General features: G+C 36.5%; 1 protein-coding gene across 1 annotated transcript in view; it reads left to right on the top strand.

Annotated features, from left to right (window-relative positions):
- Window positions 1-23656, top strand: part of COL24A1 (collagen type XXIV alpha 1 chain) — a 346701-nt gene that overhangs the window by 225292 nt on the left and 97753 nt on the right. Inside the window, exons 32-37 of the mRNA XM_053655519.1 lie at window positions 723-776; window positions 10812-10865; window positions 13565-13618; window positions 13975-14028; window positions 15652-15705; window positions 15996-16103. Coding sequence (XP_053511494.1) covers window positions 723-776; window positions 10812-10865; window positions 13565-13618; window positions 13975-14028; window positions 15652-15705; window positions 15996-16103 — 378 coding nt within the window. The remainder of the gene's footprint in view (window positions 1-722; window positions 777-10811; window positions 10866-13564; window positions 13619-13974; window positions 14029-15651; window positions 15706-15995; window positions 16104-23656) is intronic.

The raw sequence follows: 23656 nt of genomic DNA, 5'->3' as shown, positions 1-23656 counted from the left end.
AACATTTAAACACAGAATTGTTTTATAATCCATCAAGTTTACTTCTAACTATATACCTAAAACTACTGAAAGTAGGGGCTCAATGAGATATTTGTACACCAGTGTTTATAGCATTATTTACAGTAGCCCAGAGGTAGAAACACAAATATCCATTCACAGATAAATGAATATACAAAATGTAGTGTGTATATATGTGTGCATGTGTATGCACACACACAAATATCTATATTGGAATATTATTCAACCTTAAAGAGGAAGGAAGTCTTAACACATGTTATACACGGATCAACCTTGGAGACATTATGCTGCATGAAATAAGCCAGACACAAAAGAAAAATATTGTATTATTCCACTCTTAGGGTACCTAGGGTAGTCAGATTCAGAGACTGAAAGTGGAATGGTGGTTGCCATAGGAATGAGGGAGGAAAATAGGAACTTAATTGGTATACAGTTTGGAAAAATAAAAAGTTTTAAAGAGATGGTGGTGATGGTAGCACAAGTGTGAATGTACGTAATGCCCACAGAACTATACACTTAAATTGTTGAAATGGTAGATTTTATGTTACATGCATTTTATCACAAAAGAAAAAAAAGAATAGAGGTAGACAGAAAAGTTAGGTGGAAGGACTGTGGGAGGGTTGTGAAAGGAAGCTGAGGTAAGGGAACCGATGAAAACATTTTCAGGCACCACTTCTCTTCACATTTTGCCTTTGTTTGTTCAGGGTTCACAAGGACCCCCTGGGAGTACAGGAGACAGGGGACTTGCAGGAGAACCAGTAAGTTTATCTTTATAATTTCCTAATTGTGTTTTTCCTCATGATGTACATTTATCTTTCTGATATTATTGCCTTCTGCTGTGGCGGGCATGTTTCTAAGAGTGGCATTTATCATAGACACCTAACCAGGCAGAACAAATAATTCGTGGTGAATGTAGTGCCTTCCTAGTTTCATATCGTACAATTTGGCCCAGTTTTTCTAGGAAATGTTAAAACTTCACACAGTTCAATGTTCAACAAAGATAACTGTGTTTTATTGAATCCCAGAAAATTTTTATGAATGACTTGCTGTTAGTGTAATGATATCTACACTGCCACATGCATAAACATACACACTGGACACATTTATGAGGCCAACTGTGTAATGAAAGACCACATGGAACTCCAGTACACTGTTGCAGACAATAGTTATGAAGATCACATATCGTAGAAATGTACACTTGAGACCCATGTAATCTTACTAACCTATGTCACCCCAATAAATTAAATAAAAAGAAATAATACCACATACAGAAGTAAATTCAGCACCCAAATCGCCAAAATGTATAAAACTGACAGAAAAGTTGGTACATCAATAGTACAAAAGTTTTCATCATAATTTCTAAATGTCACTTAATTGTAGAGTTTACATGAAAAATGAATAGTGAAAAGAAAAGACCTTGTCGCACCTACTTTCTCACATTTTATTCTTTATTACCTATGAAATCTTTCTGCTAGAATGATATCAGATGTAATATGATGTAACATGCTTCTAAGATTTACAACACAATATAGCCTCTCAAACTACTGGGCTGATCTTATCCATCAGTTGACACAAAGGTTTGCAAGTGGCCTTTGCATAGTTTATTTAACTAGTAGCAAATGGAAAAATTCTAAAAGTCGAGTTATTCTTATCAAACTGTATTACTTCCTCATTTACATATTTAGCCTATGATATAAGTTCTCTAAACAATAAATAAATATTTGATCATATATGCAATTCTTTCTATTTAAAGAATCTTAGATATGTTATTTTTATCAAACTAAATTCTCAGTTTTTTCTGTATTTTGTATCTCTTGACTTGCCATCCCAATTCTAATATTTATTTTATCAAAAATAATGCAACTTTCTCTTGCATTATTTACTTAAATACCTCTTTCTTCTAAAAAAATATCTGTAGCTCCTTGAAGTCAGAGACCATTTCTTTCACCTTTGCAATCTTTCTGAAATAATGTCTGGTATATTATATTTACTTAATGCATATTTGTTTAACTGAATTGACCAAAGGTCATATCTCAAAGATATAATCATTCGCTCAGTAATATTAGATGAAGTGAAATGGAATGAAAATTAATTCAGTCTTAATAAAGACATATTTAAGTGCAGATTGTGTGTGTCGATAGAGCTGTGGCAGCAGCAGAGACAACAATGTCTTTGGCCTTATACAAGAAAAGATTTGTTATTGTAGTTATAAGTGACTAAGTGGCTTCGCAGCACCTAAAAATTGACATTCAGGTCACAGGGACAGTTAAGCTAGTAAATAAAAATATAAATCAATTTATAATGGCTACAGTAGCCTTTGTTTCATATATTTATTTGAGCTGCCTGGCCAAATCATAGAAAGAAAAGAACAGAAATAAATAGGCAAAATGAAGGACACAAAGGAGATGTCAAAACACTTTTATTTGGGGAATTATAAAATAGAAGACTACAACTTTTCTGCAGCCAACACCTGTTATACTTACCTCTCTTTCTCAGGCAAAACTCAAAACTGGTTTATTCATTGCAGTGCAACTATTGGGATTTGGATAGTTGGCCATTCATTCATTTTATCAACAAATATTTATTAAGAACCTGCACTTAAAGTATATGGGTAACCATGGAGTTTGCAGTCTAATGATAGACATATACATTAATTAATAACAAAAATAAAAGGGTAATTTAAAACAGAAATGCTGGCCAAGAAGGAGACATGGGTAGAAACCCTTCACTTCTTTGCACAACCAGAAGAAGTTTAACAACTTATCTAAAATCAATAAACAACCAAAAGGGCCAGAAAATCAAACTTCATGGAACTCTGACAACCAAGGAATTAAAGAAAAAATCAACCAGAACAACCAGACTGGTAAGGTGGACCCAGTGAGCTGACTCAGAAAAACCTCGGGGAGGCAACTGAGGGGCAGGGCTGACTGCTGAGCTGGGCAGAGCTTCTCAGGAGGGACTGGCTTAAGGGGAAAACTGAGGCTCAGAGCTGTCTGTGGGCTACAGCTGGGCATTGGGAGATACTCCCAGCCTCACACGAGAGTCTGTTGGAAAATGCTATAGAGCCAAGCATGGGAGCTGCACTGCTCAGTCTTTGGCCCTCAGGGAGGCTTGCCCTCCCCAGGTGAACACCTAAGGCCATACCCCTTACAAGCTATCAGCTGGGCCAAGACAAAGAAATATGGCCAAGTGAAAGAATACAGCAAAACCTCAGAACTAAGCAATGAGGAAATTGCCAGTCTTTCTGATGGAGAATTTAAAGCTATGGTAATCAAAATGCTCACAGAACTGATTGAGCTTGGTTGAAAAATTAAAGAACAAAGGAAAGGTACCCAAAATGAAATAAAGCAAAATATTCAAGGAACCAGCAGTGACAAGAAGGAACCAGGATTCAAAGCAACAATTTGGAACAAAAAGAAGAAATAAATATCCAACTGGATCGGAATGAAAAAACAAGAATCCAAAAAAAATGAAGAAAGCTGAGGATTCTCTGGGACAACCTGAAATGTTTGAATATCTGAATTATGGGGTGCCAGAGGAGAAGAGTGACAGCAAGAAATGTTGAAAACTTATTTGAACAAATAATGAAGGAAAACTTCCCCAATCTGGCAAAGGAAATAAACTTCCAGGAACTCCAGGAAGCCCAGAGAGTCCCAAAGAAGTTGGACCCAAAGAGAAGCACACTAAAGCACATCATCATTAAGTTACCCAAGATTAAAGACAAAGAGAAAATCCTAAAAGCATCAAGAGAAAAGGAGACAGTTACCTACAAAGGAGTGCCTATGAGGCTATCAGCTGATTTCTCAAAAGAAACTTTACAGGCAAGAAGGGGCTAGAAAGAAGTATTCCAAGTCCTGAAATACAAGGATCTACATCCAAGATTGCTCTATCCAGCAAAGCTTTCATTTAGAATGGAAGAACAGATGAAGTGCTTCCCAGATAAGGTCAAGTTAAAGGAGTTCATCATCACCAAGCCATTATTATATGAAACATTCAAGGGACTTACCTAAAAAAATAAGATTAAAAATATGAACAATAAAATGACAACAAACTCACAATTATCAACGAATGAACCTAAAAGAAAAACTAAGCAAACATAGTATAGTATAGTATAGTATAGTATAGTATAATCAATATAGTATAATCAATAAAAATACTTAAAAATAGAAAGTAAAAAAATAAAATAAAATAAATGCTCTAAAGTCTAGGAATTCAATTCTAAGAGGATATATAACAGAGAAACTATCCTAATTTGGGGGTGGGTAAAGCGTGCATAAAGAGGGGTGTTTGAGCTCCAGGATGGATAGTAGTTATTTAGACAAAGATGGGGAAACGTCATTCCACAAAGAAGTTGTGAGCCTGGGAGGAAGCAGTACATACTTATGTGAAGATTTAAAGAGAAGGCCAGCATGGCTGTGGCACAGAGAGCCAGGGGGGAAGTAAGTGCAAGATGAGGGCAGAAAGGAGGCAGGGGACAAAACACAGGCACTTTTATGAGCCATGTTCCCAAGGATGTGTATTTTTATCCTATGAACAAAGAGATGTCATTGAAAGGATGGGGCTAGCTTTATTATCCGATTATTGCCTTGTTAAAGTCACTCAACTTGATCTCTACAAGGTAAAGATGAAATTGTAAAGGATGAAGAAAGGAAAACAGTGGCTTTCTGTTGCAATAATCTAGGTGAGAGATGGTACAGCCTTCTTTTCCTTTACATTAGCAGAGAAAAGAAATGCATAGGTATAAAAGATTCAAAAAAAGAAAAATCAATAGAAGATAAATATCCTGTACAGGAAGTATGATTCCTAAGTTTCTGACTTTGAAAATTAATGAGATATCATTTACTGAAATTGGAAATACCAGCAAAAACCTACATTTCATCATGGAAGATTTTAAGTTTAGTTTAGCTGTGTTTAATTGAAGGTGCCTTTGAGAAATGTGAAGTTGACAATTACGATGCTCAGAGCAGAGGAACTTACTGAACTTAAAAATATTAGAGTCATTGGCCTAGGGAGAGGATATAGGACTGAGAGAAGAAAAGGATGTAAAGCTGAGCTTTGAAGAAATTCAACATTTAACAAATGTTGCAAGAAGAGGAATGAACTGAAGAGGAGACATAGAGGTGAGAGGAAAATCAGACATATAACTTAAGAGATCAGCCCCAGTCAGAACCTATCTTAAAATCTTCATGACAATCTTAGATTCCTTTAGAAGTATTTAGGCAAATCTGTGTATTTAACCAAATGATAGCCCTTAGACCAGTCACTTGCTTTTGTAAATAAAGGTGTATTCAAACACATTACAGCCATTCACTGACATATGTATGGCTGTTTTAGCAAAGTTGACATAGGTGACAGAGACCACATGATCCACAAGCCTGAAATACTTATTATCTGGACTTCAGGGAAAGGTTTGCTGACCTCTAATCTAGGTTTTAATCACATTTGCAAAAAGAAAAAGTCCAGGCAGTGCAAAACTGGTGGATATAGTGATCCCAAATTTGTGCAATGCACAACTCTAAAAAGTTGCCCTCAAAAAGAAGGAAAATATGAAGAAAATTTCACAAATGTACTATGTGAACTAGAAACTGACTTAAGCAGAAAAGCAAGTAATAATCTAAATAGAAGACTGAAAAATAAGTAAAAGACTGATTGAAGGTTCATGACTTCTCTCTGGAATGACGTTTTCCCATCTTTGTCTAAGTAACTACTATCCATCCTAGAGATCACAGATCAAATACCTGTCCTTGTAGAAGCTTTTCCTCCCTCCAGATTAGGATGACTTCTCTGTTATACATTCTCTTATGTACAAAGAGCTACAGATAGTTTATTCAGTAATTGAATTGGAAAACTGGACAGATATATGCAGAAAAATGAAACTAGATCACCTTCTTACAACACACACAAGAATAAATTCAGACATTGCTCTTAGCAATATTTTGTTGCATATATCTCCCCTGGCAAGGGAAACAAAAGAAAAATAAACAAAATACTATTTCACCAAACTAAAAAGGTTTTGCACAGCAAAAGAAATCATCATCAAAATAAAAAAACAACCCAAAGAATAGAACGTATTTGCCCATACATCTAATAAGGGGTTGTTATCCACAATTTATAAAGAACTTACAAAACTCAGCACCAAAAAAATCAAACAACCCAATTAAAAAAAATGGGCAAAGGGTATGAATAGACACTTATCCAAAGAGGACTTTCAGATGGCCAATAGACATATGAAAAGATGCTCAGTGTCACTAATCATCGGAGAATGCAAATTAAAACTACAATGAGATATCATTTTACACCTGTCAGAATGGCTAGTATCAATAAATCAACAAACAACAACTGCTGGTGAGGATGTAGAGAAAGGGAAACCCTTTTGCACTGTTCATGGGAATGCAGACTGGTGCAGCCACTGTGGAAAGCAGTATGGAGATACCTCAAAAAATGAAAAATGGATTTGCCTTTTGACCCACTTCTAGGAATATATCCAAAGGAAGTCAAAACACTAATTCAAAAGAACCTAGGCATGCCTGTGTTCATTGCAGTGTTACTTACAATAGCCAAGGTATGGAAGCAACCCAAGTGTCCATCAGTAGATGAGAGGTAAAGCAACTATGGTACATTTGCACAATGGAATACTACTCAGCCGTGAATAAGGAGAAATTATTACCCTTTGTAATACCACAGATGAACCTGGAGAACATTACACTATGTAAAATAAGCCAGTCAGAGAAAAACAAATGCCATATGATTTCACTCATATGTGGAATCTAATGAACAAACTGAACAAACAAGCAGAACAGAGACAGACTCATAGATGGAGAGCAGATGACAGCTAGGGGTAGGGGATATAGGGGTTGAGTGATTGAGCTAAAAGGAAAATGGACTCATGGACATGGACGACAGTGTGATGATTGCTTGCAGGAGGAGGTATAAGGGGAATACATCATAATGGGAAAAAGTACAATAAAAATTAAATTACAAAAATAAATAAAATTAATATATTATATTTACCCCAATCCCATTACCTATTATAAATTGATTGTAGGGGCTTGATTTAATTATTCCAATGATAAATAAAAATAAGCAGGCAAAATAGCTTAATATTTTCTTTGTTGTTGTTGTTGTTGTTCAAGTACAATTGCCTCCATTTTCACCCCACCAGGCACCCCCATTCCACCCATTCCCCACTTCCCACCCTCAAACCTACCCCCTTGGGCTTTGTCCATGGGTCCTTTAGATATGTTCCTTGATGACCTTTCCTCTATTGTACCTCATTATCCCCCTCAGCCCTTCCCCTCTGGTCACTGTCAGTTTGTTCTTTATTTCCATGTCTCTGGTTGTATTTTACTTGCTTGTTTGTTTTGTTGATTAGGTTCCACTTATAGGTGAGATCATATGGTATTTGTCTTTCACCATCTGCTTATTTCACTTAGCATAATGCTCTCCAGTTCCACTCATAAATAGCTTAATATTTTAAAATAGCTTAATAATACTGTCATAAAAAAATCAGAGTTAATGTACTTATTACATAATGAACTCACACAACTTGTTTTAAATGACCGTAAAAATATATGAGCAAAGGATATGATCAAGCAATAAATAGAATCTTACAGATAGCTGATAAACAAATGCCCAAAACAATATTTAACCAAACTACTGAAATATATACACTTTTAAGGTACCAGATTTTCCATCACTTTAACAAAGAATTTTAAAAATATTCTGTGTTGGCATGCATTCAAAGAAATAGGTTCTAATTTTTATATCTTGCTTTTGGAATGCTAATTGTTGCAACATTTTTGGAAGTTGACGTTTGCCAAATAATACTATATTACAGACTATGTTCTAAGGGGAAAAGATGCAGACCACACACAAAGACTTATGCCCAAAGACGTTTCTCTCAGAGTTTTTATGATATGGTAGGAATACATTCTGAGGAAAGTCTCTGAATTTTAAAGTACCCATAATATTTAACAAGCTATACTTGAAAAATAGCACTGACTTCTTAATACCTTTCCTTGGCTAACTGTTGAGTAAGGGAAAACTTAAGTGGTGGCCACATACCAACCCAGAGTTTTATCATTCAGAAATTTGCCTCAGTTATCTGACAATGTCACATGATGTGGCAGACCTTAAATATCACTTACAAATAGTATAAATTATATATAAAAATTCACTAAAGCAAAATTTTACTGTAAAGAGGAATTAACAGTATAAATGTCCAGTATTAAGAGAATGATTAATTTATGTCACTATGGAATATTGTATAGCCCTTGAATAATTTTGTTATGAAATATTTGAAATAACATGATATACTATTTATATTTAGAATAGAACTTTAAGCATACATAAGGATATTGAGTTATTTATAAGTTTGGTCTCACAAAATAGTCAGAAGGAACCATGAAAGAATATTTGTGATGTTTGACTTAATCTATTTGTTTGTACCTTCCACACTTTTCAAATATTTTTAAATGAACATTACTGTTACAGTTTAGAAAAACAGTTGAAGATAACCAATCACAACCCAGTTTTGCTCCCCATTATTACATTTTTAAAAGTGAGGTATTCACAAAATCTGTTGGAGTATTACCTCATAGAAAATTTTAACTATCTTGTTATTTTCTGAATCTAAAAAGCACCTTCTGTTTTTCCAGAAAGATCTAAATACTGCCTTTCCAGAAAGATCAAAAAGTACAAGTAGCTTTTTTTTGGATGGCTAGAGAAATGTCATTATATCATAGTGGCTAAATAAGTAAGAATTTATCTAAACTAATTCTAGCCAGTTAAATGACTTCCGCACACTAAGAACATCCTTTACACTTAGCAATTTAATGGTTAGGCAATAAGCTAATTACTCATAAGTGTTCATTTACTTAGAATTCAACTATTCAGTGTCCGAGCGACCGGGATTTCCATAAAGGTCCCAGCATGCATTTCACCACACCTTAGCGATTGCCCTGGGCAAGCAGCGCTCCACCCATTGACTTGGAGCGGAGGAACCTTTCCACTGAGCTTTGCCCCGTAGTAAAGTACATCAGACAGACTGCGGCATATTTTTATTTTATTGGAGACCAGATATTTACTTCTTCAAAAACGCTATTTTGTTTGTCACATATTTTCCCAGGATGCTAAGTAAATCTATAATTATCATACCCACTAAATAGGATGACCTTTGAAAGGCTACGCATAGTATTTCATATTTATTAGGCATTTGATAAGTGTTTATTGAGGAATGAGTAAATTTAGGGGATGAAAGAATGAATGGCACTGCCTTTCTCTCCTTTTCTTTTGAATCCAAGCATACCTTACTATTGTTCACAAAAGAAATGCATGTATCAAAAAGATATATGTAATTTCATTTATACTGAAAGTAAAGTAATACATTAGTAAATGTATTATAAGTCTTAAATATAAGCCGTGACACCATTAAAGTCCTAGAAGAGAACATTGGCAGGAAAATTTCAGATATTTCACACAGCAACATTTTTACTGATATGTCCCCTAGAGCAAGGAACATAAAGGAAAGAATAAACAGATGGGATCTCATCAAAATAAAAAGCTTCTGCACAGCTAAAGAAAACACTATTAAAATAAAAAGAGAACCAGCTGTATGGGAAAATATATTTGCCAATGATACCTCAGACAAGGGTTTAATCTCCAAAATATACAAAGAACTTACACGACTCCACTCTAAGAAGACAAGCAACCCAATTAAAAAGTGGGCAAAGGACTTGCACAGCCACTTCTCCAAGGAGGACATACAGAGGATCCAGAGACACATGAAAAGATGCTCAATATTTCTAGCTATCAGAGAGATGCAAATTAAAACCGAAATGAGATACCACTTTACATTGGTCAGAATGGCCATCATAAACAAAGCAACAAACAACAAGTGTTGGAGAGGTTGTGGGGAAAAGGGGACCCTAGTTCACTGTTGGTGGGATTGCAGACTGCTACAACCACTATGGAAAACAGTATCGAATTTTCTAAGAAAACTAAAAATAAATATGCCTTTGAACCCAGCAATTCCACTGCTAGGATTGTATCTTAAGATCCCCAAAACACCAATCCAAAAGAACATATGCACCACAATGTTCATAGCAGCACAATTTACAATAGCCAAGAGCTGGAAGCAACCTAGATGCCCATCAGTAAATGAATGGATCCAAAAACTATGGTACATTTACACAATGGAATTCTATGCAGCAGAAAGAAAGAAGGAGCTCCTACCCTTTGCCATAGCATGGATGGAACTGGAAAGCATTATTCGGAGTGAAATAAGCCAGGTGTTGAAAGACAAATACCATATGATCTCACCTTTAACAGGAAGCTAAACAATAAAACAAACAAGCAAGCAAAATAAAAACAAAGACACTTAAATAGAGAACAGGGGGACAGTGACCAGAGAGGAACAGGGAGGGAATTTCAGGGGAAAAGGAGAAGGATTCACAGGAACTAGTATAAAGGACACATGGACAACAACTAAGGAGGGTGGAAATGGGAGGGAGGTGGGGAGCACTGGGGGGTGGGCTGGGATGGGAGTAGAAGACGGAAAACTGTACTTGAACAATAATTAAAGAAATGGAAAAAAATAAAATACTTAATCACTACAAAATTTTAAAAAAGAAATGCATGTATCAAAACATATGTAATTTCATTTATACCTAAAGTAAAGTAATACATTAATAAATGTATTATAAGTGATATCTCAAATTTTATATTTAGATGCATGTTAATCAAGATATAGAATAAACTTTTATTCTCAGATTTAAATTTTTATTTTAATACAGGGACCACGAGGACCACAGGGTGATGCTGGACCTCCTGGAGAAATGGGTGCTGAGGTAATCCTTCTGTGGCTCTTTCTTAGTTCATCAGTGAATAATACCTTCTATAATACTCCTCAAATGTATAATTGATTTATTAGATGTATATCATGGAGGATAATTTTATAGTGTTTGGTTCATATTCAGAAAATAAAGCCTAAGATTTCATTACAGAGGGATGACCACTGTTTGGACTTAATTTTATATATATAACATTTTCTTCTTAACAGCTCATTTAAATGACAGAACAAAAAGTGGGTAAAACTTTTCCTTAACTGATGGAAAGTTAACTTGATAACCCTTCATTCTAAGATGTTGTATTTCCTTTATAGAAGAATATTGAGATGTGACCCCATTCAGAATATATTTTGGAATAATAAACCCCAGTTGTTATAACTATAAAGTATAATTACTGTTTCTGTTATTTATTCACTTTAGTACTAAAGAAGTTAGACATAAATTCTCTCCATTATTGGCTGTTTTGAAACTGCTGTGTCTAGGTTCTGCTCTTTACCTTCTGATTAACCTTTCTCTGTCTTTATGTGAAGCTGTCCTTCCTCTTCCTCAGCTTAGCAATCATATTACCAGTGACTTTAATTACCAGTACATATTATTCTGACAAGTTCTCAGTGGACAGCTTAATGCATGCCTTTCTCTTCAGCCGCAGTTATTGGGTTTCTGTTGCCTTTTACATATGTGCCTAGATGTCCCACAAACATCTCAAATGCAAACTATCTAATCCAAACCCATTACTTTCCTACTGTTCTAGCAGTAGTGCCTAGTAGTAGTGGTAGAGCCTACATTTAAATTTAGGTATTCTCTCTACACATACTGCTCTCTTAGCCACAGTGCCTGGCAACATCCAATGAGGCCACTCTGCACAGATGTGTGATTTTCCCAGCAGTTTTCAACTGCAAATATAAATATAAAGGGGATTTAAAGTGCTAAATCAAGAATGGTATAAAAAAAATAAGCACCACAGAGATCAGAATATCAGCTGTTAGATTTAGCTCAAGAAAGGAATGAAAGGAGCCAAGAGGAGATACAAAATTGGGAGGAATTAGGACCTGGAGGAGGCCTCTGAGAATAAAGGCAGTTCTGATATGGGGGAAATCCTGAAAGTGTTGGAATTCTCTCTCAAGAGAGAAATTTAATCTTAGAGTGGGATATTAAGTTCTGTAATTTCAGAGGCAGGGCAGAAATCCAGGCAGGCTCACTTCAGAGTCCTTCCTCAGCCCTGTGCTGTACCGCCTCTCCTAGCAGTAGAGAAGTCACAAAGGTAACCAGGAGAAAATTTGAAATAATATAACTATTTGAGAATTGATTAAATGATGGTAAACAGAGGCAGTATATGGGAACTAAACTTTACCAAGAAGATACATCAACAAGGAAAGGTATAACTTTTGAGTTACAAAAGTAACCACTAGGAGAACTAAAAACAAAAATTCTTCTATAAAGTAGTTGCCTCTGAGGAAGGGCACTGGGGCTTTTCATTATAAGTCCACCTGTACCATTGTGCATTTATAGATATTTTTAAAGCAAGCAAAAAGCAAGGTGCATATGGATTTTGGAAGCTAAGTCAAATAGAAAATTGGACTTTCACTGAAAACACTATAATGACATAACTGATATTTTAAATATATTTATAAGGAAGATTATTACCCATGGATCAGAACAATTGAGGAACCCATGAAAGATAGAAAACAGGAAACTTTTGGTCAAGATATTATTATGAATTAATGCTTTAAACTATATACTTCTACTCCAAATAATGTGAATTATAGAATATAATTCTATATCCTATATAAGAATTCTATATTCTATATTCTATAATTTGCATTATAATTTGTGTGTGTTTATAATTGTGTGTATACACACATACACATTACACACACAGAGAGATGTAGAGGTAAGAGAATTGGAAAATAGAAAAGAGAAGTGAGGAAGAGAACAAAGGAAGGATATATATTAGCATGCTCAAAAACAAAATAAATATCTTCAAGAAACAAAACAAACAAACAAAAAACCAATACAACAGCAATTGTAGGAGATCCAGGCCTAGAAATCCAGTGGTTACAAAAAGCTGTGTGTTTTCAAGGTAGAAGGAACCAGCTTTCCAACTGGACCCACTCACGAGAGGAGACTGGGGGAAAATGCCACAGATAGACAGACAGACATGTAGGTAGATGATAGATAGATAGATAGATAGATAGATAGATAGATAGATAGATAGATAGATGATAGAATCTTTTATAATATGAATAGATTAATATCTTCTTTGTGTGATGTATTTTATAAAACCAAGTTTTTTAAGGAGGTATGTTCCAGAGGGCTTAACAGAAATGGACAGGAAGAGTAAAAAGTGAGGAAAAAAACCCACAGAGAACAGTAAAAGTATGAGAATAAAAAATTAGAAAAGGAAATGGGAGGTAGTTTGTGTTTGACCAAGGATTAACAAATGAGTAGAAGAATTAGAAGAAACTGGTCTTAAAAATCTTTATTTCAGGTCATGTTGTTTTGTCATTTGAATTGTTAAAAAGTTCCAGAAATTATCTGATTTTATGTCATGAAGTTTATCAAAGGACATAAAAGACCCTTCCTGGACATAGATATCTCACCCTTGAGCTAAAAATTATTACCATTTTAGGATGCTGTTATTGCCTCTGTGATTGGTTGTGGAATGTGTACAAATAATGTTTCAACCGACTCTCTTGTAGGGACCTTCGGGTATCGAGGGCGAGTCTGGTCTGCAAGGAGAGCCAGGGGCAAAGGTAACTTTCCTGAGTAATAAGGGGCCTCCACACTTTCACCATTCAATCTCCTGTGTGGGCCACGTTCTGGCAAAACCGTCTTGAAATCAGATGAAGAACAGCTGATAAAAATGAGCCAGAAATTTTTTTCAGGAAAAAATATATATACACACAGATGTGCATATATACAAATATATACATCTGTGAGAGGTGATACAAATTGTAAAGCTGATGGGCAAAATATTAATAAATAACGTGCAGAAAAGAAAAAATGGCAAGTGTTTTCAGATCCCCATGCTCATGATCCGCCCTCCATAATTGTTAAACATGAAGTTTTAATAGAAGAGTTTATTGAGTCTTTCGTTTTGTTTCTTCAGGGAGATGTTGGACCTGCAGGCAGCACTGGAGTTGCTGGGGAACCAGGATTACGAGTAAGTATCTACTAGAAACCATTTTAATCCCCTGCCCACCCATTTCAGAGACTCAGAACTTAGCCTGAAGACTTCAAGAATTGCATAATAAATATTTCTGGTACATTAGAAAATGTGTGGCTGTATTTCATAATTTCAAAGCTGCATGCCAAACTCAGTTCACAGTGTGATTTAGAAGCATTTAGAGTCCTAACCTCATACATCCTTTTCTCAGAATCAACTGTACTCTGCAGAACCCTTGCCAAATATGTGGAGTCAGTGAGACTATCACTGATGTTAGTTAGCATTAAGAAGAAATTCACAAATTCTTGTGATCAACGCTCAGGATGCTTCCTGGCCTAGCAAGACAGACAGAAGATTGAAATCTAATTTATGTCTTTAAAAACCTAGTCATGCAAGGTCATTCAAGGAAATAATTGTAAATAATTATATTTAGATAGCTTACAGAAGTTATTCTAATAGAGTAAGCCTTTAATTTGATCTGTGGTAATTTCCCCCCGTAGGTAACAGTGCCCTGGGTAATTTTGAAACATTTGCTTACTCAAAGCCAAAGTAGAGAGATCTAGTTTGCATCTAGTTTTTTTTTATTTTTTTAACATTTTTTATTGTTGTTCAAGTACAGTTTTCTGCCTTCCCCCCCCACCCCTCCTTACCACTCCAACCCTCCCTACCTCCCTCCCCTGTTTCCACCCACCCTTGTTGTTGTCCATGTGTCCTTTATACTTGTTCCTGCAAACCATTCACCCTTTTCCCCTGTAATCCCCTCCCCTCTCCCCTCTGGTCACTGTCAGCCTGTTCTCAATTTCAGTGTCTTTGGTTATATTTTCCTTGCTTGTTTGTTTTGTTGATTTGGTTCCTGTTAAAGGTGAGGTCATATGGTATTTGTTTTTCACCGCCTGGCTTATTTCACTCAGCATAATGGAAAATTGCAGTTTCTTTTACATTTTCCCTTTGGCGCAGGGTCTGGGGCAGGCAGTGTGGGATCAGGGCAGTGGAAGTGTCAGTGGTGGGAGCAGTGGGACAGCTGGGAAGATACTCAGATTTACTTGTAAATAGTTCAGTTAGCAAGAGAGCCAGTACTACTCATTAGCTTCACAAAGCACGGCTCGACATTCCGCCAAGTTCTGTATCTAAAGACAGCTTTCCGTACGGTGGGGTCTGATTGTTGCTTCTCCTCTATACAGGAGAAAATAGACACCAGAAGTCAGATACACGGAATTTAACTGAATTATGTTGTATTAATCCATGTCAATTTAGTAAAGCAAAGTACTGTAATTTTATGAGGCATGGTGTTTACAGTTCTTGTACTCAGAAACAGGGGTCTAGCTGTATAAATTTCCAAGGTCACCCACCAAATGAATATATATTAACTTTTATTACCTGAAAATTATTGGTATTCTGAGACCATCTCGTATTTGAATTTACAACACTATGATTCCTTAAATCATCTTTAGAACTATTCCAGGAAAATTAAATTATACCTCTTATACTGCCGAATATTCCTTATAAATAAAGTAGAATTAGGAATAAATATACACAAATGCTACTTTCTATAGGTACCAGATACAAAAAATAAAATGATTTAGCAAAATAATAAATCTTACTGTTTCTACCACAAAATAGGGTGAACCAGGAGCTCCTGGAGAAGAGGGTCTCCAAGGAAAAGATGGAGTGAAGGTAAATTATGCTTTTAACATTGTGTATAAAGTAGATGTTTTGTAAAATCTTTAAAATATTAAGTGGGGTGGGGAAAAGGTAAAGGTTTACAGTTGTGAGTATGTGAAAGTGTTGACTCTTGTATTATGATCTATTAATCATTGTATTATTTTCCATATGAGCAACTATAAACCTACTTTTGCCTTGCCTTTTATGTAACTATTTTTATAGTGTTAACAAAAATCTACTAACTATGTGGTGTAATTATTTCACTACTTTCTTGTCCTTAAAATTGTTTTACTGGTTTACAGGGCAACCCAGGAGGAAGGGGGCTTCCTGGAGAGGATGGAGAAAATGGAGAGGCGGGCTCGCCAGGGGCTGCAGGGCCCTTGGGCAGACCTGGGCTAATGGGCCCTCCGGTGAGTGCTGCTGGGTTCATTTTCAAGTACTCAGACAACCAGGCCCCTCTGTGTACATACACACCCAGGTTCTGACCCCCTTCTCTGTGCACTGGGTAATTGGAAGCATGAAGAGAGAGTGTGGCACACCAGGGCGGCTGTTGATCTACCTCACCCCCAAAGAGGAAAGACATTCTCCATCTGTCACCCAAGCCACTGAACCTTTCCTCTTGCACTTCAATGAGATATAATTGACATACAACATGTAAGTTTCAGGTATACAACATGATGATTTGATATATGTGCATAGTAGATGTTGCTAAATGATTCCTATAATAAGGTTAGTAAGCACTTTCACCACTGAACATAGGTACCTTTTTGTGTGCTTGGTGGGAACTTTTGAGATTTTCTCTTCACTTCTTTCAGCCCTACAATGCAGTGTTGTTAAGCATAGTCATCGTGCTGTACATCAGATCCTCACAGCTTGTAACTAGAAGTTGGCACCTTCCGTCTGCCTCCACCCATTTCTCATCTCCCTGGCCCTGGCAACCACCCATCTACTCCCCTTCTGTGATTTCGGGGTTTTTTAGGTAACACGTAGAGTATTTGTCTTTCTTCACTTCACTTACTCTACACAGCATAATGCCTTCAAGGTCCATCCATGTTGTTACAGGTGGCAGAATTTCCTTCTTTGTATGGCTGAATAATATTTCATTCAATATATAAACTGTGTGTGTGCAGTTTTTTAGTATTAGTTGATTATATATCCGGGCTCTTGCCTCTTTCCCATTATCTATGTCTCTTTTAATGCCAGTACCATGCTGTTTTGATGAGAAATCATTTTGTATTGGTATCATTTGAATTTAGGAAGTGTGATGTCTCCAGCTTTGTTCTTGTCTCTCAAGATTGTTTTGGCTTTTGGAAGTCTTTTGTATTTTGTAGTTCCATGCAGATTTTAAGATTTTTTTCTATTTTTGTAAAAAGTGCTATTGAACTCTTAATAGGAATCATATTGAATCTATAGATGCTTCGGGTAGTACGGACATTTTAACAATATTCATTCTTTATCCATGAGCATGATACCTCTTTGCATTTATTTCTGTCTGCTTCAGTTTCTTTCATCAATGTCTGATATTGTTTTGCGTCCAGATATTCCACCTCCTTGGTTATATTTATTCCTAAGTATTTTATTGTCTTGATGCTATTTTAAATGGAATTGCTTTACTTATTTTTCAGATAAGTCATTGTTAGTGGGTGGAAATGTAATGGGGTTTTGTAGGTTGATTTTTTCTGTCCAGAAACTCCTCTGAAATTATTTATTTATTTCAACAGTTTTTGTAGTGAACTCTTTAAGGTTTTTTCTGTATTTTAAGATCATATCATCTGCGCAAAGAGATAGCTTTACTTCTTTCTTTGTGGTTGGGATGCCTTTTACTTCTTTTTCCTGCCTAACCACTGTGAAGAGGACTTTGAGTACTGTGTTGAATAGGAGTGGTGAGAGTGGGCACCCTTGTCTTGTTCCTGATCTTAGAAGATATGCTTTCAACCTTTCACTTTGGAGTATGATGCTAGCTGTGCATTTGTCATATATGGCCTTTATTAAATTGAGATGTATTTCTCCTGAGCTCAGCTTCTTAAGAGTTTTTATCATGAAAGGTCATGGAATTTTGTCCAATGCTTTTTTCTGCATCTGTTGATTGGAGAGTTTCTTATAGTTAATGTTATTAATGTGGTATATTATGTTGCTCTTTTTGAAAATGTTGAATCATCCTTGCATCCCTGAAATAAACCCCATTTTACCATGATGTATGATCTTTGTAACATAAAGTCGACCCTTGAAAAATGCAGGAGTTAGGGATGCTGACCTCCACCCCATGCAGTTTTAAACTCACACATAATTTTTGACTCCCCCCAAATTTAACTTCAGTCCCTCAGGATCCACAGGGAATTGGTTCCAGGACCCCAACCCCACATCTGTGGATGCTCAGTACCTCATAAAATGACACAGTACAGCCGTGGCAGGCATGGCTCAGTTGGTTGAGTGTCTCCAAAAAGCAAAAGGTCGCTGGTTTGTGGTCAGGGCACACGCCTGGATTGTGGGCTCAGTCCCTGGCTGGGGGCATGTGAGAGGCGGCCAATAGATGTTTCTCTCCCTCTTTTTTCCCTCCTTTCCCCTCTCTGTAAAAATAAACGAAATTTTAAATAAACAAACAAATGAAGTGACACAGAACAATACATAGTCAGCTCTCCAAATCTGCGGATTCCCAACAGTGGATCTAAAATACTGGTTGGACCAGAGACACAAAATCAGGGATACAGATGGCTGAATACATATTTTTAAATTAACACATAAATGGACCCATGAAATTGAAACCAGTGTTTTTCAAAGATCAAGTGTATTGTTGAATTAGATCTGCTAATATGTTGTTTGGAATGTTTGCATCTATTATCAGCGATATTGGCCTGCAATTTTTCCTTTCTTACGCCATCCTTGTCTGCTTTGGTATCAGTGCTAACCTCGTAAAATGATCTTGGGTGTATTTCTTCCTCTTCACAATTTTGAAAGAATTTGAAAGTTTAGCATTAATTCTTCTTTAAATGTTTGTTTGAATTCATCACTGAAACCTGGGTTTTTCTTTACTGTGAGGCTTTTCATTACTGAATCAATCCCCTTATATGTCATTGGTCCCTTCAGATTTTTTATTTCTTCATGGTTTAGTCTTTGTAGGTTGTGTAACTCCAGGAATTTATCCATTTTTTTCTATGTTGTCTGAGTGTTATAATCCTTCGTCTTTCTGGTATCATTTAGAATGTCTCCTCTTTCACTTCTAACTTTGAGTCCTCTATCTCTCTTTTCTTGGTATATCTAGCAAAAGGTTTGTTATTTCAGAAAAACAACTCTTAGTTTCGTTAGTCCGTTCCATCTTTTTCCCATTCTGTATCTCACCTGTTCCTATTCTAATTGTTAGCCTGTCTTTCCTTCTGCTAACTTTGGTCTGAGGTTATTTTTCTTTTTCTACTTCCTTGGAGTATAAAGCTAGATTATCTTTCCCTTTTTTAAACTGTGGCACTTATGACAGTGAACTCCCTCTTCAGAACTGCTTTTGCTGCCTCCCGTAAGTTTTGATATATTGTGTTTCACTTTTGTTTCAAGATATTTTTTAATTTCCCTTTGATTTCTTCTTTAATCCATTTGTTATTCAGGAATGTTTTTTTTAATTTCCAGGTACTTGTGAGTTCTCCAGCTTTCCTTCTGTTCTTGATTTTTAGTTTCATACCACTGTGGCCATAAAAGATACTTGATATAATTTCTACAATATTATCCTGAATTAGTTGAGACTTATATTGTAGCCTTGTTTATGATCCATCCTTGAAAGTATCCTGTGTGGATTTGAGAATAATGTGAAGAATGTATATTCTACTGCTGCTGGATGGAATATTATGTACATATCTGATAGGTTTAGTAGTCTATAGTATTGTTCAAATTCACTGTTCTTCCAATTCACTTATTAATTTTCTGTCTGGATAAGCTAGCCATTGTAGAAAGGGCAAGAGGCATTAAAGTTCCCAAATAGTACATTGCCTTTTATTTCTCCTTTTCTCTGTGTTGGTATTTTCTTCATATATTTAAGTATTCTAATATTGGTACATAAATATTTATAATTATTATACATTATTCACTAATCAACTCCTTTGTCATTATATAATGACATTCTTTGTCTCATGACTTTTTTAATCACCAATTTAATCAATTACATATTTCCAATATCCAATCAATGCCCTGCACTGAACAGCTATGGCTTCAGCAACAACATGATACTATAGTTATTAGAAGTCCTCCACGCTATCAAGACTCTAAGTCACTGCCTTCCCCCCTCCTAGTATTACAGTCATCAAAGGATTTAAAGTTAGAGCTTAAGTAAGGTCAGACAAACCTGTTTTCACCAGTTTCCAAGACAGGAACCTCACAAAAAGTTATCTAAGACAAATGTTGTTGACTGAATTGTTTTCCCCAAAATTTATAGGCCAAAACCCTAATTTCCAATGTAACTGTATTTGGAGATACAACCTTTGAGAAGTAGTTAAGGTTGAAAGAAGTCGTAAGAGTACATGCAGCTCTAATTCAGTGGGACTGGTGTCCTTATAATAAGAGACAGACTCACCAGGTAAACACAAGCACAGAGCAAAAAGGCAAAGTGAGGACACAGCAAGAAGGCAGCCACCTGCAAGCCAGAAGAGAAACCACCCTGCCAGCACCTTAATCTTAGACTTCCAGCCTCCAGAGCCATAGAAAAATAACTTTCTATTGTTCAAGCTACCCAGTCTGTTGTAATTTTTTATGGCACGCCTAACACACTGGTACAGTAATCTCGCATGCACTTTTTGAGGGGTATGTTCAAGTCATGCCTCCCCTTTTGCTAAGAACCATCCCCAGACGGAGTGGATCCCTACAACTCCAGATGCACTAAAGGAGCATGGCCTCATGGTGACAGAGACTCAGATGTGAGGGGAACCCCAGCATATTTGGGACCCCTCATATTTTCTCTCCTGAGAATTTGAGACTGGGAATCAGAAGTCCTCATCATCTTGCGACCATTTTTCACTTAAAGTATATTTTTTCTGATACATATAACTACTCTTGCTTTCTTTTGGTTACCATTCACTTGCAGTGTCTTTTTCCATTCCCTCATTCAGTGTTTGCTTATCCTTAAGGCCTAAGTGATCTTCTTGCAGGCAGCATATTGTTGTGTCTTGTTTTTTTATCCATTCACCCATTCTCTGAATTTTGATTGAGAATTTAATCAATTTACAATGAAAGTAGTAATTGATAAGTTAGGGCTTTGTATTGTCATTTTCATTGTTTTTCTGACTTTTGTAGGTCATTTCTTTCTTACTTCCTCCCTTGCTGTCTTTCTAATTTTATGAATTTTTGTAACTATACCTTGAATCCTTTATCATTTTACATATATACTATATGTTTTTTTTCTTTTGGTTCACATAAAATATCTTAGAATTATAACATCCACCCTGGTTGTTGTGGCTCAGTTGGTTGGAACTTTCTGCCCCATGGACCAAAAGTTCGCAAGTTTGATTCCCTGTCAGCACATGTACTACGCTGCAGGTTCCATCTCCTGTCGAGGAGCATAGAAGAAGGCAACCAACTGATGTTTCTCTTTCACATCTCTGTCTCCCCCTCTCTCGCTTTCTTTCTCTCTCTCTCTCTAATGAAAGAAATGTCCTCAGAAGAGGCTAAAATTTTTTTAGGAATTATAACATCTTATTTTAGTCTGATAACAACTTTGATGGCATGCAGAAACTTTATAGTTTTACTTCTTTCTCCCTTCTTTACATGTTAGGTTATTGATATTACAGTTCACCTATTCTTATCGTTTGTAACTAGTGACAAATTATTGTAGCTATAGTTGTTTTAATACATTTGTATTTTAACTAGGGTTGTAAGCTATTTGCACACCATCATTACAATATCATAAAATATGGCTTTGAATATATATTTATCTTCACAAGTGAGTTTTACACATTTGTATGTTTTTACAACATTAATTACATCCTTTCAGCTTGAAAGTGTCCTTTAGCATTTCTTGTCAGGCAGGTTTAATGGTGATGAATTCTTTAGCTTTTCTTTGTTTGGGAAAGTCTTTATCATTTCTTCATTACTGAAAGACAGCTTTAATAGGAATAAGCATAATAATATTCTTTATTAACAGTTTTTTTTCTTTCAGTATTTTGAAGATATTTTACTGTTGCCTTGCCTGCAAAGTTTCTGCTGAGAAACCCACTTATAGTTTTATGGGACTGTCTTGTATAAGACAAGCCACTTTTCTCTTGCTGCTTTCAAAATTTTCTCTTTGTCTTTGATTTTTGACAGTTTAACTATAGTGTGTCACAAAGTAACCCATCTCAGATTCAGCCTATTTGGGATCCTTTGGGCCTCAAAAACCTAGATGTCTACTTTTTCTCCAGGTTTGGGACATTTTTAGCCATTATATCTTCAAACAGGCATTCTTCCCCTTTCTTTTTCTCTTCTCCTTCTGGCATTCCCGCAATGCATATATTGTTTCGTTTTTTGTTGTCCCATCTATTGGCTTTCTTTACTCTTTTTCATTGCTTTCTTTTTCCTCCTCTGAATAATTTTAAATAACTTATTTTTCTGGTTCACAGATTTTTTTAAATTCCACTTGTTCATATCTGCTATTGAATCTCTCTATTGAATTCTTCAGTTCAGTCTTTGTATTGTTCATCCCTAAGATTTTTTTTTGTTTTATGGTTTCTGTTTCTTTTTTAAATTTTCACTTTGTTTATGCATTGTTTTCCTAATCTTATTTAGTTGTCTGTATGTTCTTGTCATTCAGTGTATTTTTAAGAGGATTATTCTAAATTCTTGGTTATACAGTTCATAGAGTTCCATTTTTAATGTCAGTTATTAGTTTAGAACTAATAAAGGGAGTGTTATTACTTTTCTTTGGTATTGTTATGTTTACCTGCTTCTTTATGATCCTTATACGCTTGCATTGGTATCTGCACATTTGAATAGGCAGTCTCCTCTTCCAAACATTATAGGTTTTGGGGGCAGGTAAAAATCTTAACCAGTCTTCTCAGCTTCAGGTACTGAATGGGTCATCTGGTAGTATTTGTGGACAGTCACAGCTTGTTGTTGGGGTCTCCAGTTGGGCAAGTTCCCTACCCATGTTCTGAAGAAGAGGAAGGATTACCAATGACTTGTGTCTACAGTTGGATTGGCCTGCTGGCTGGACTACACATTTAGGCGGTGAGGGCACTGCATAGGCACCCTGGTTGGGGAAGTGTGCTGGCTGCACTCCATGCTTTAGGGGGAGGAATCCCTAGCTGGATTCTGCAGTTACCCATGGTAGGGAGAGATCTCAGGTTGTGTTTCCTGGCAGGGTGGTGTCACTGGTTGGACTATGTGATAAGATAGGGTCTCCTGTTGTGCTCTCTAAATGAGTGGTGTCATTGTCTGGACTTCATGTTCAGGTGGAGCCACAAGCATGGCTTCACAGTTGGACAGAACCCAAGCTGAGCCCCAAGTTTGGGCAGAGTCACGAGCTGTGACTCATGATCACAATCATAGCACTGGCTATGCTCCTGTGTTGGGCAAGATCATTTACCAGACTCTCTAGTCAAGTGTAGCCTCCAGCTGTATATTGCAGTTGGTGGGGCTGGAGACTCTTCTGTGCTCGATGGTTGGGTGGGGTCACTGTCTGGGCTTCTTTGTTGGCTGGAGCCTCAGGTGGTGCTGTGCAATTGGACAGGGTTACTGGCTGGGTTCCCTGTGTTCAGTAATTGACAGGGTACTAGGCTCAACCCTGCTACTGGGTAGGGCCGTGGTTATGCTCCACAGCTCGGCAGTACTGTAGGCTGGGCTCTGAGGCTGCCCATGGCCACTGTTCAGGTTCCCTGGTTATCAGGGGCAGAGGCTATGCCCAATTGTTAGTCATGCTGCTGGCTTGGCTCTCTGCCTGTGTAAGGCTGTAGTATTAACTCCAGAGCTACCCCAGTTCTCTGGCCCTCATTCTGGTCTAGCAGGACAGGATTCT

Source organism: Artibeus jamaicensis, unplaced genomic scaffold (assembly GCF_021234435.1).
Source record: "Artibeus jamaicensis isolate MK-2021 breed Jamaican fruit bat unplaced genomic scaffold, CSHL_Jam_final scaffold_1019, whole genome shotgun sequence".
NCBI lineage: Eukaryota > Metazoa > Chordata > Mammalia > Chiroptera > Phyllostomidae > Artibeus > Artibeus jamaicensis.
Note: the sequence above shows the minus strand (reverse complement) of the source record. Positions and strands in the feature narration are given on the sequence as shown.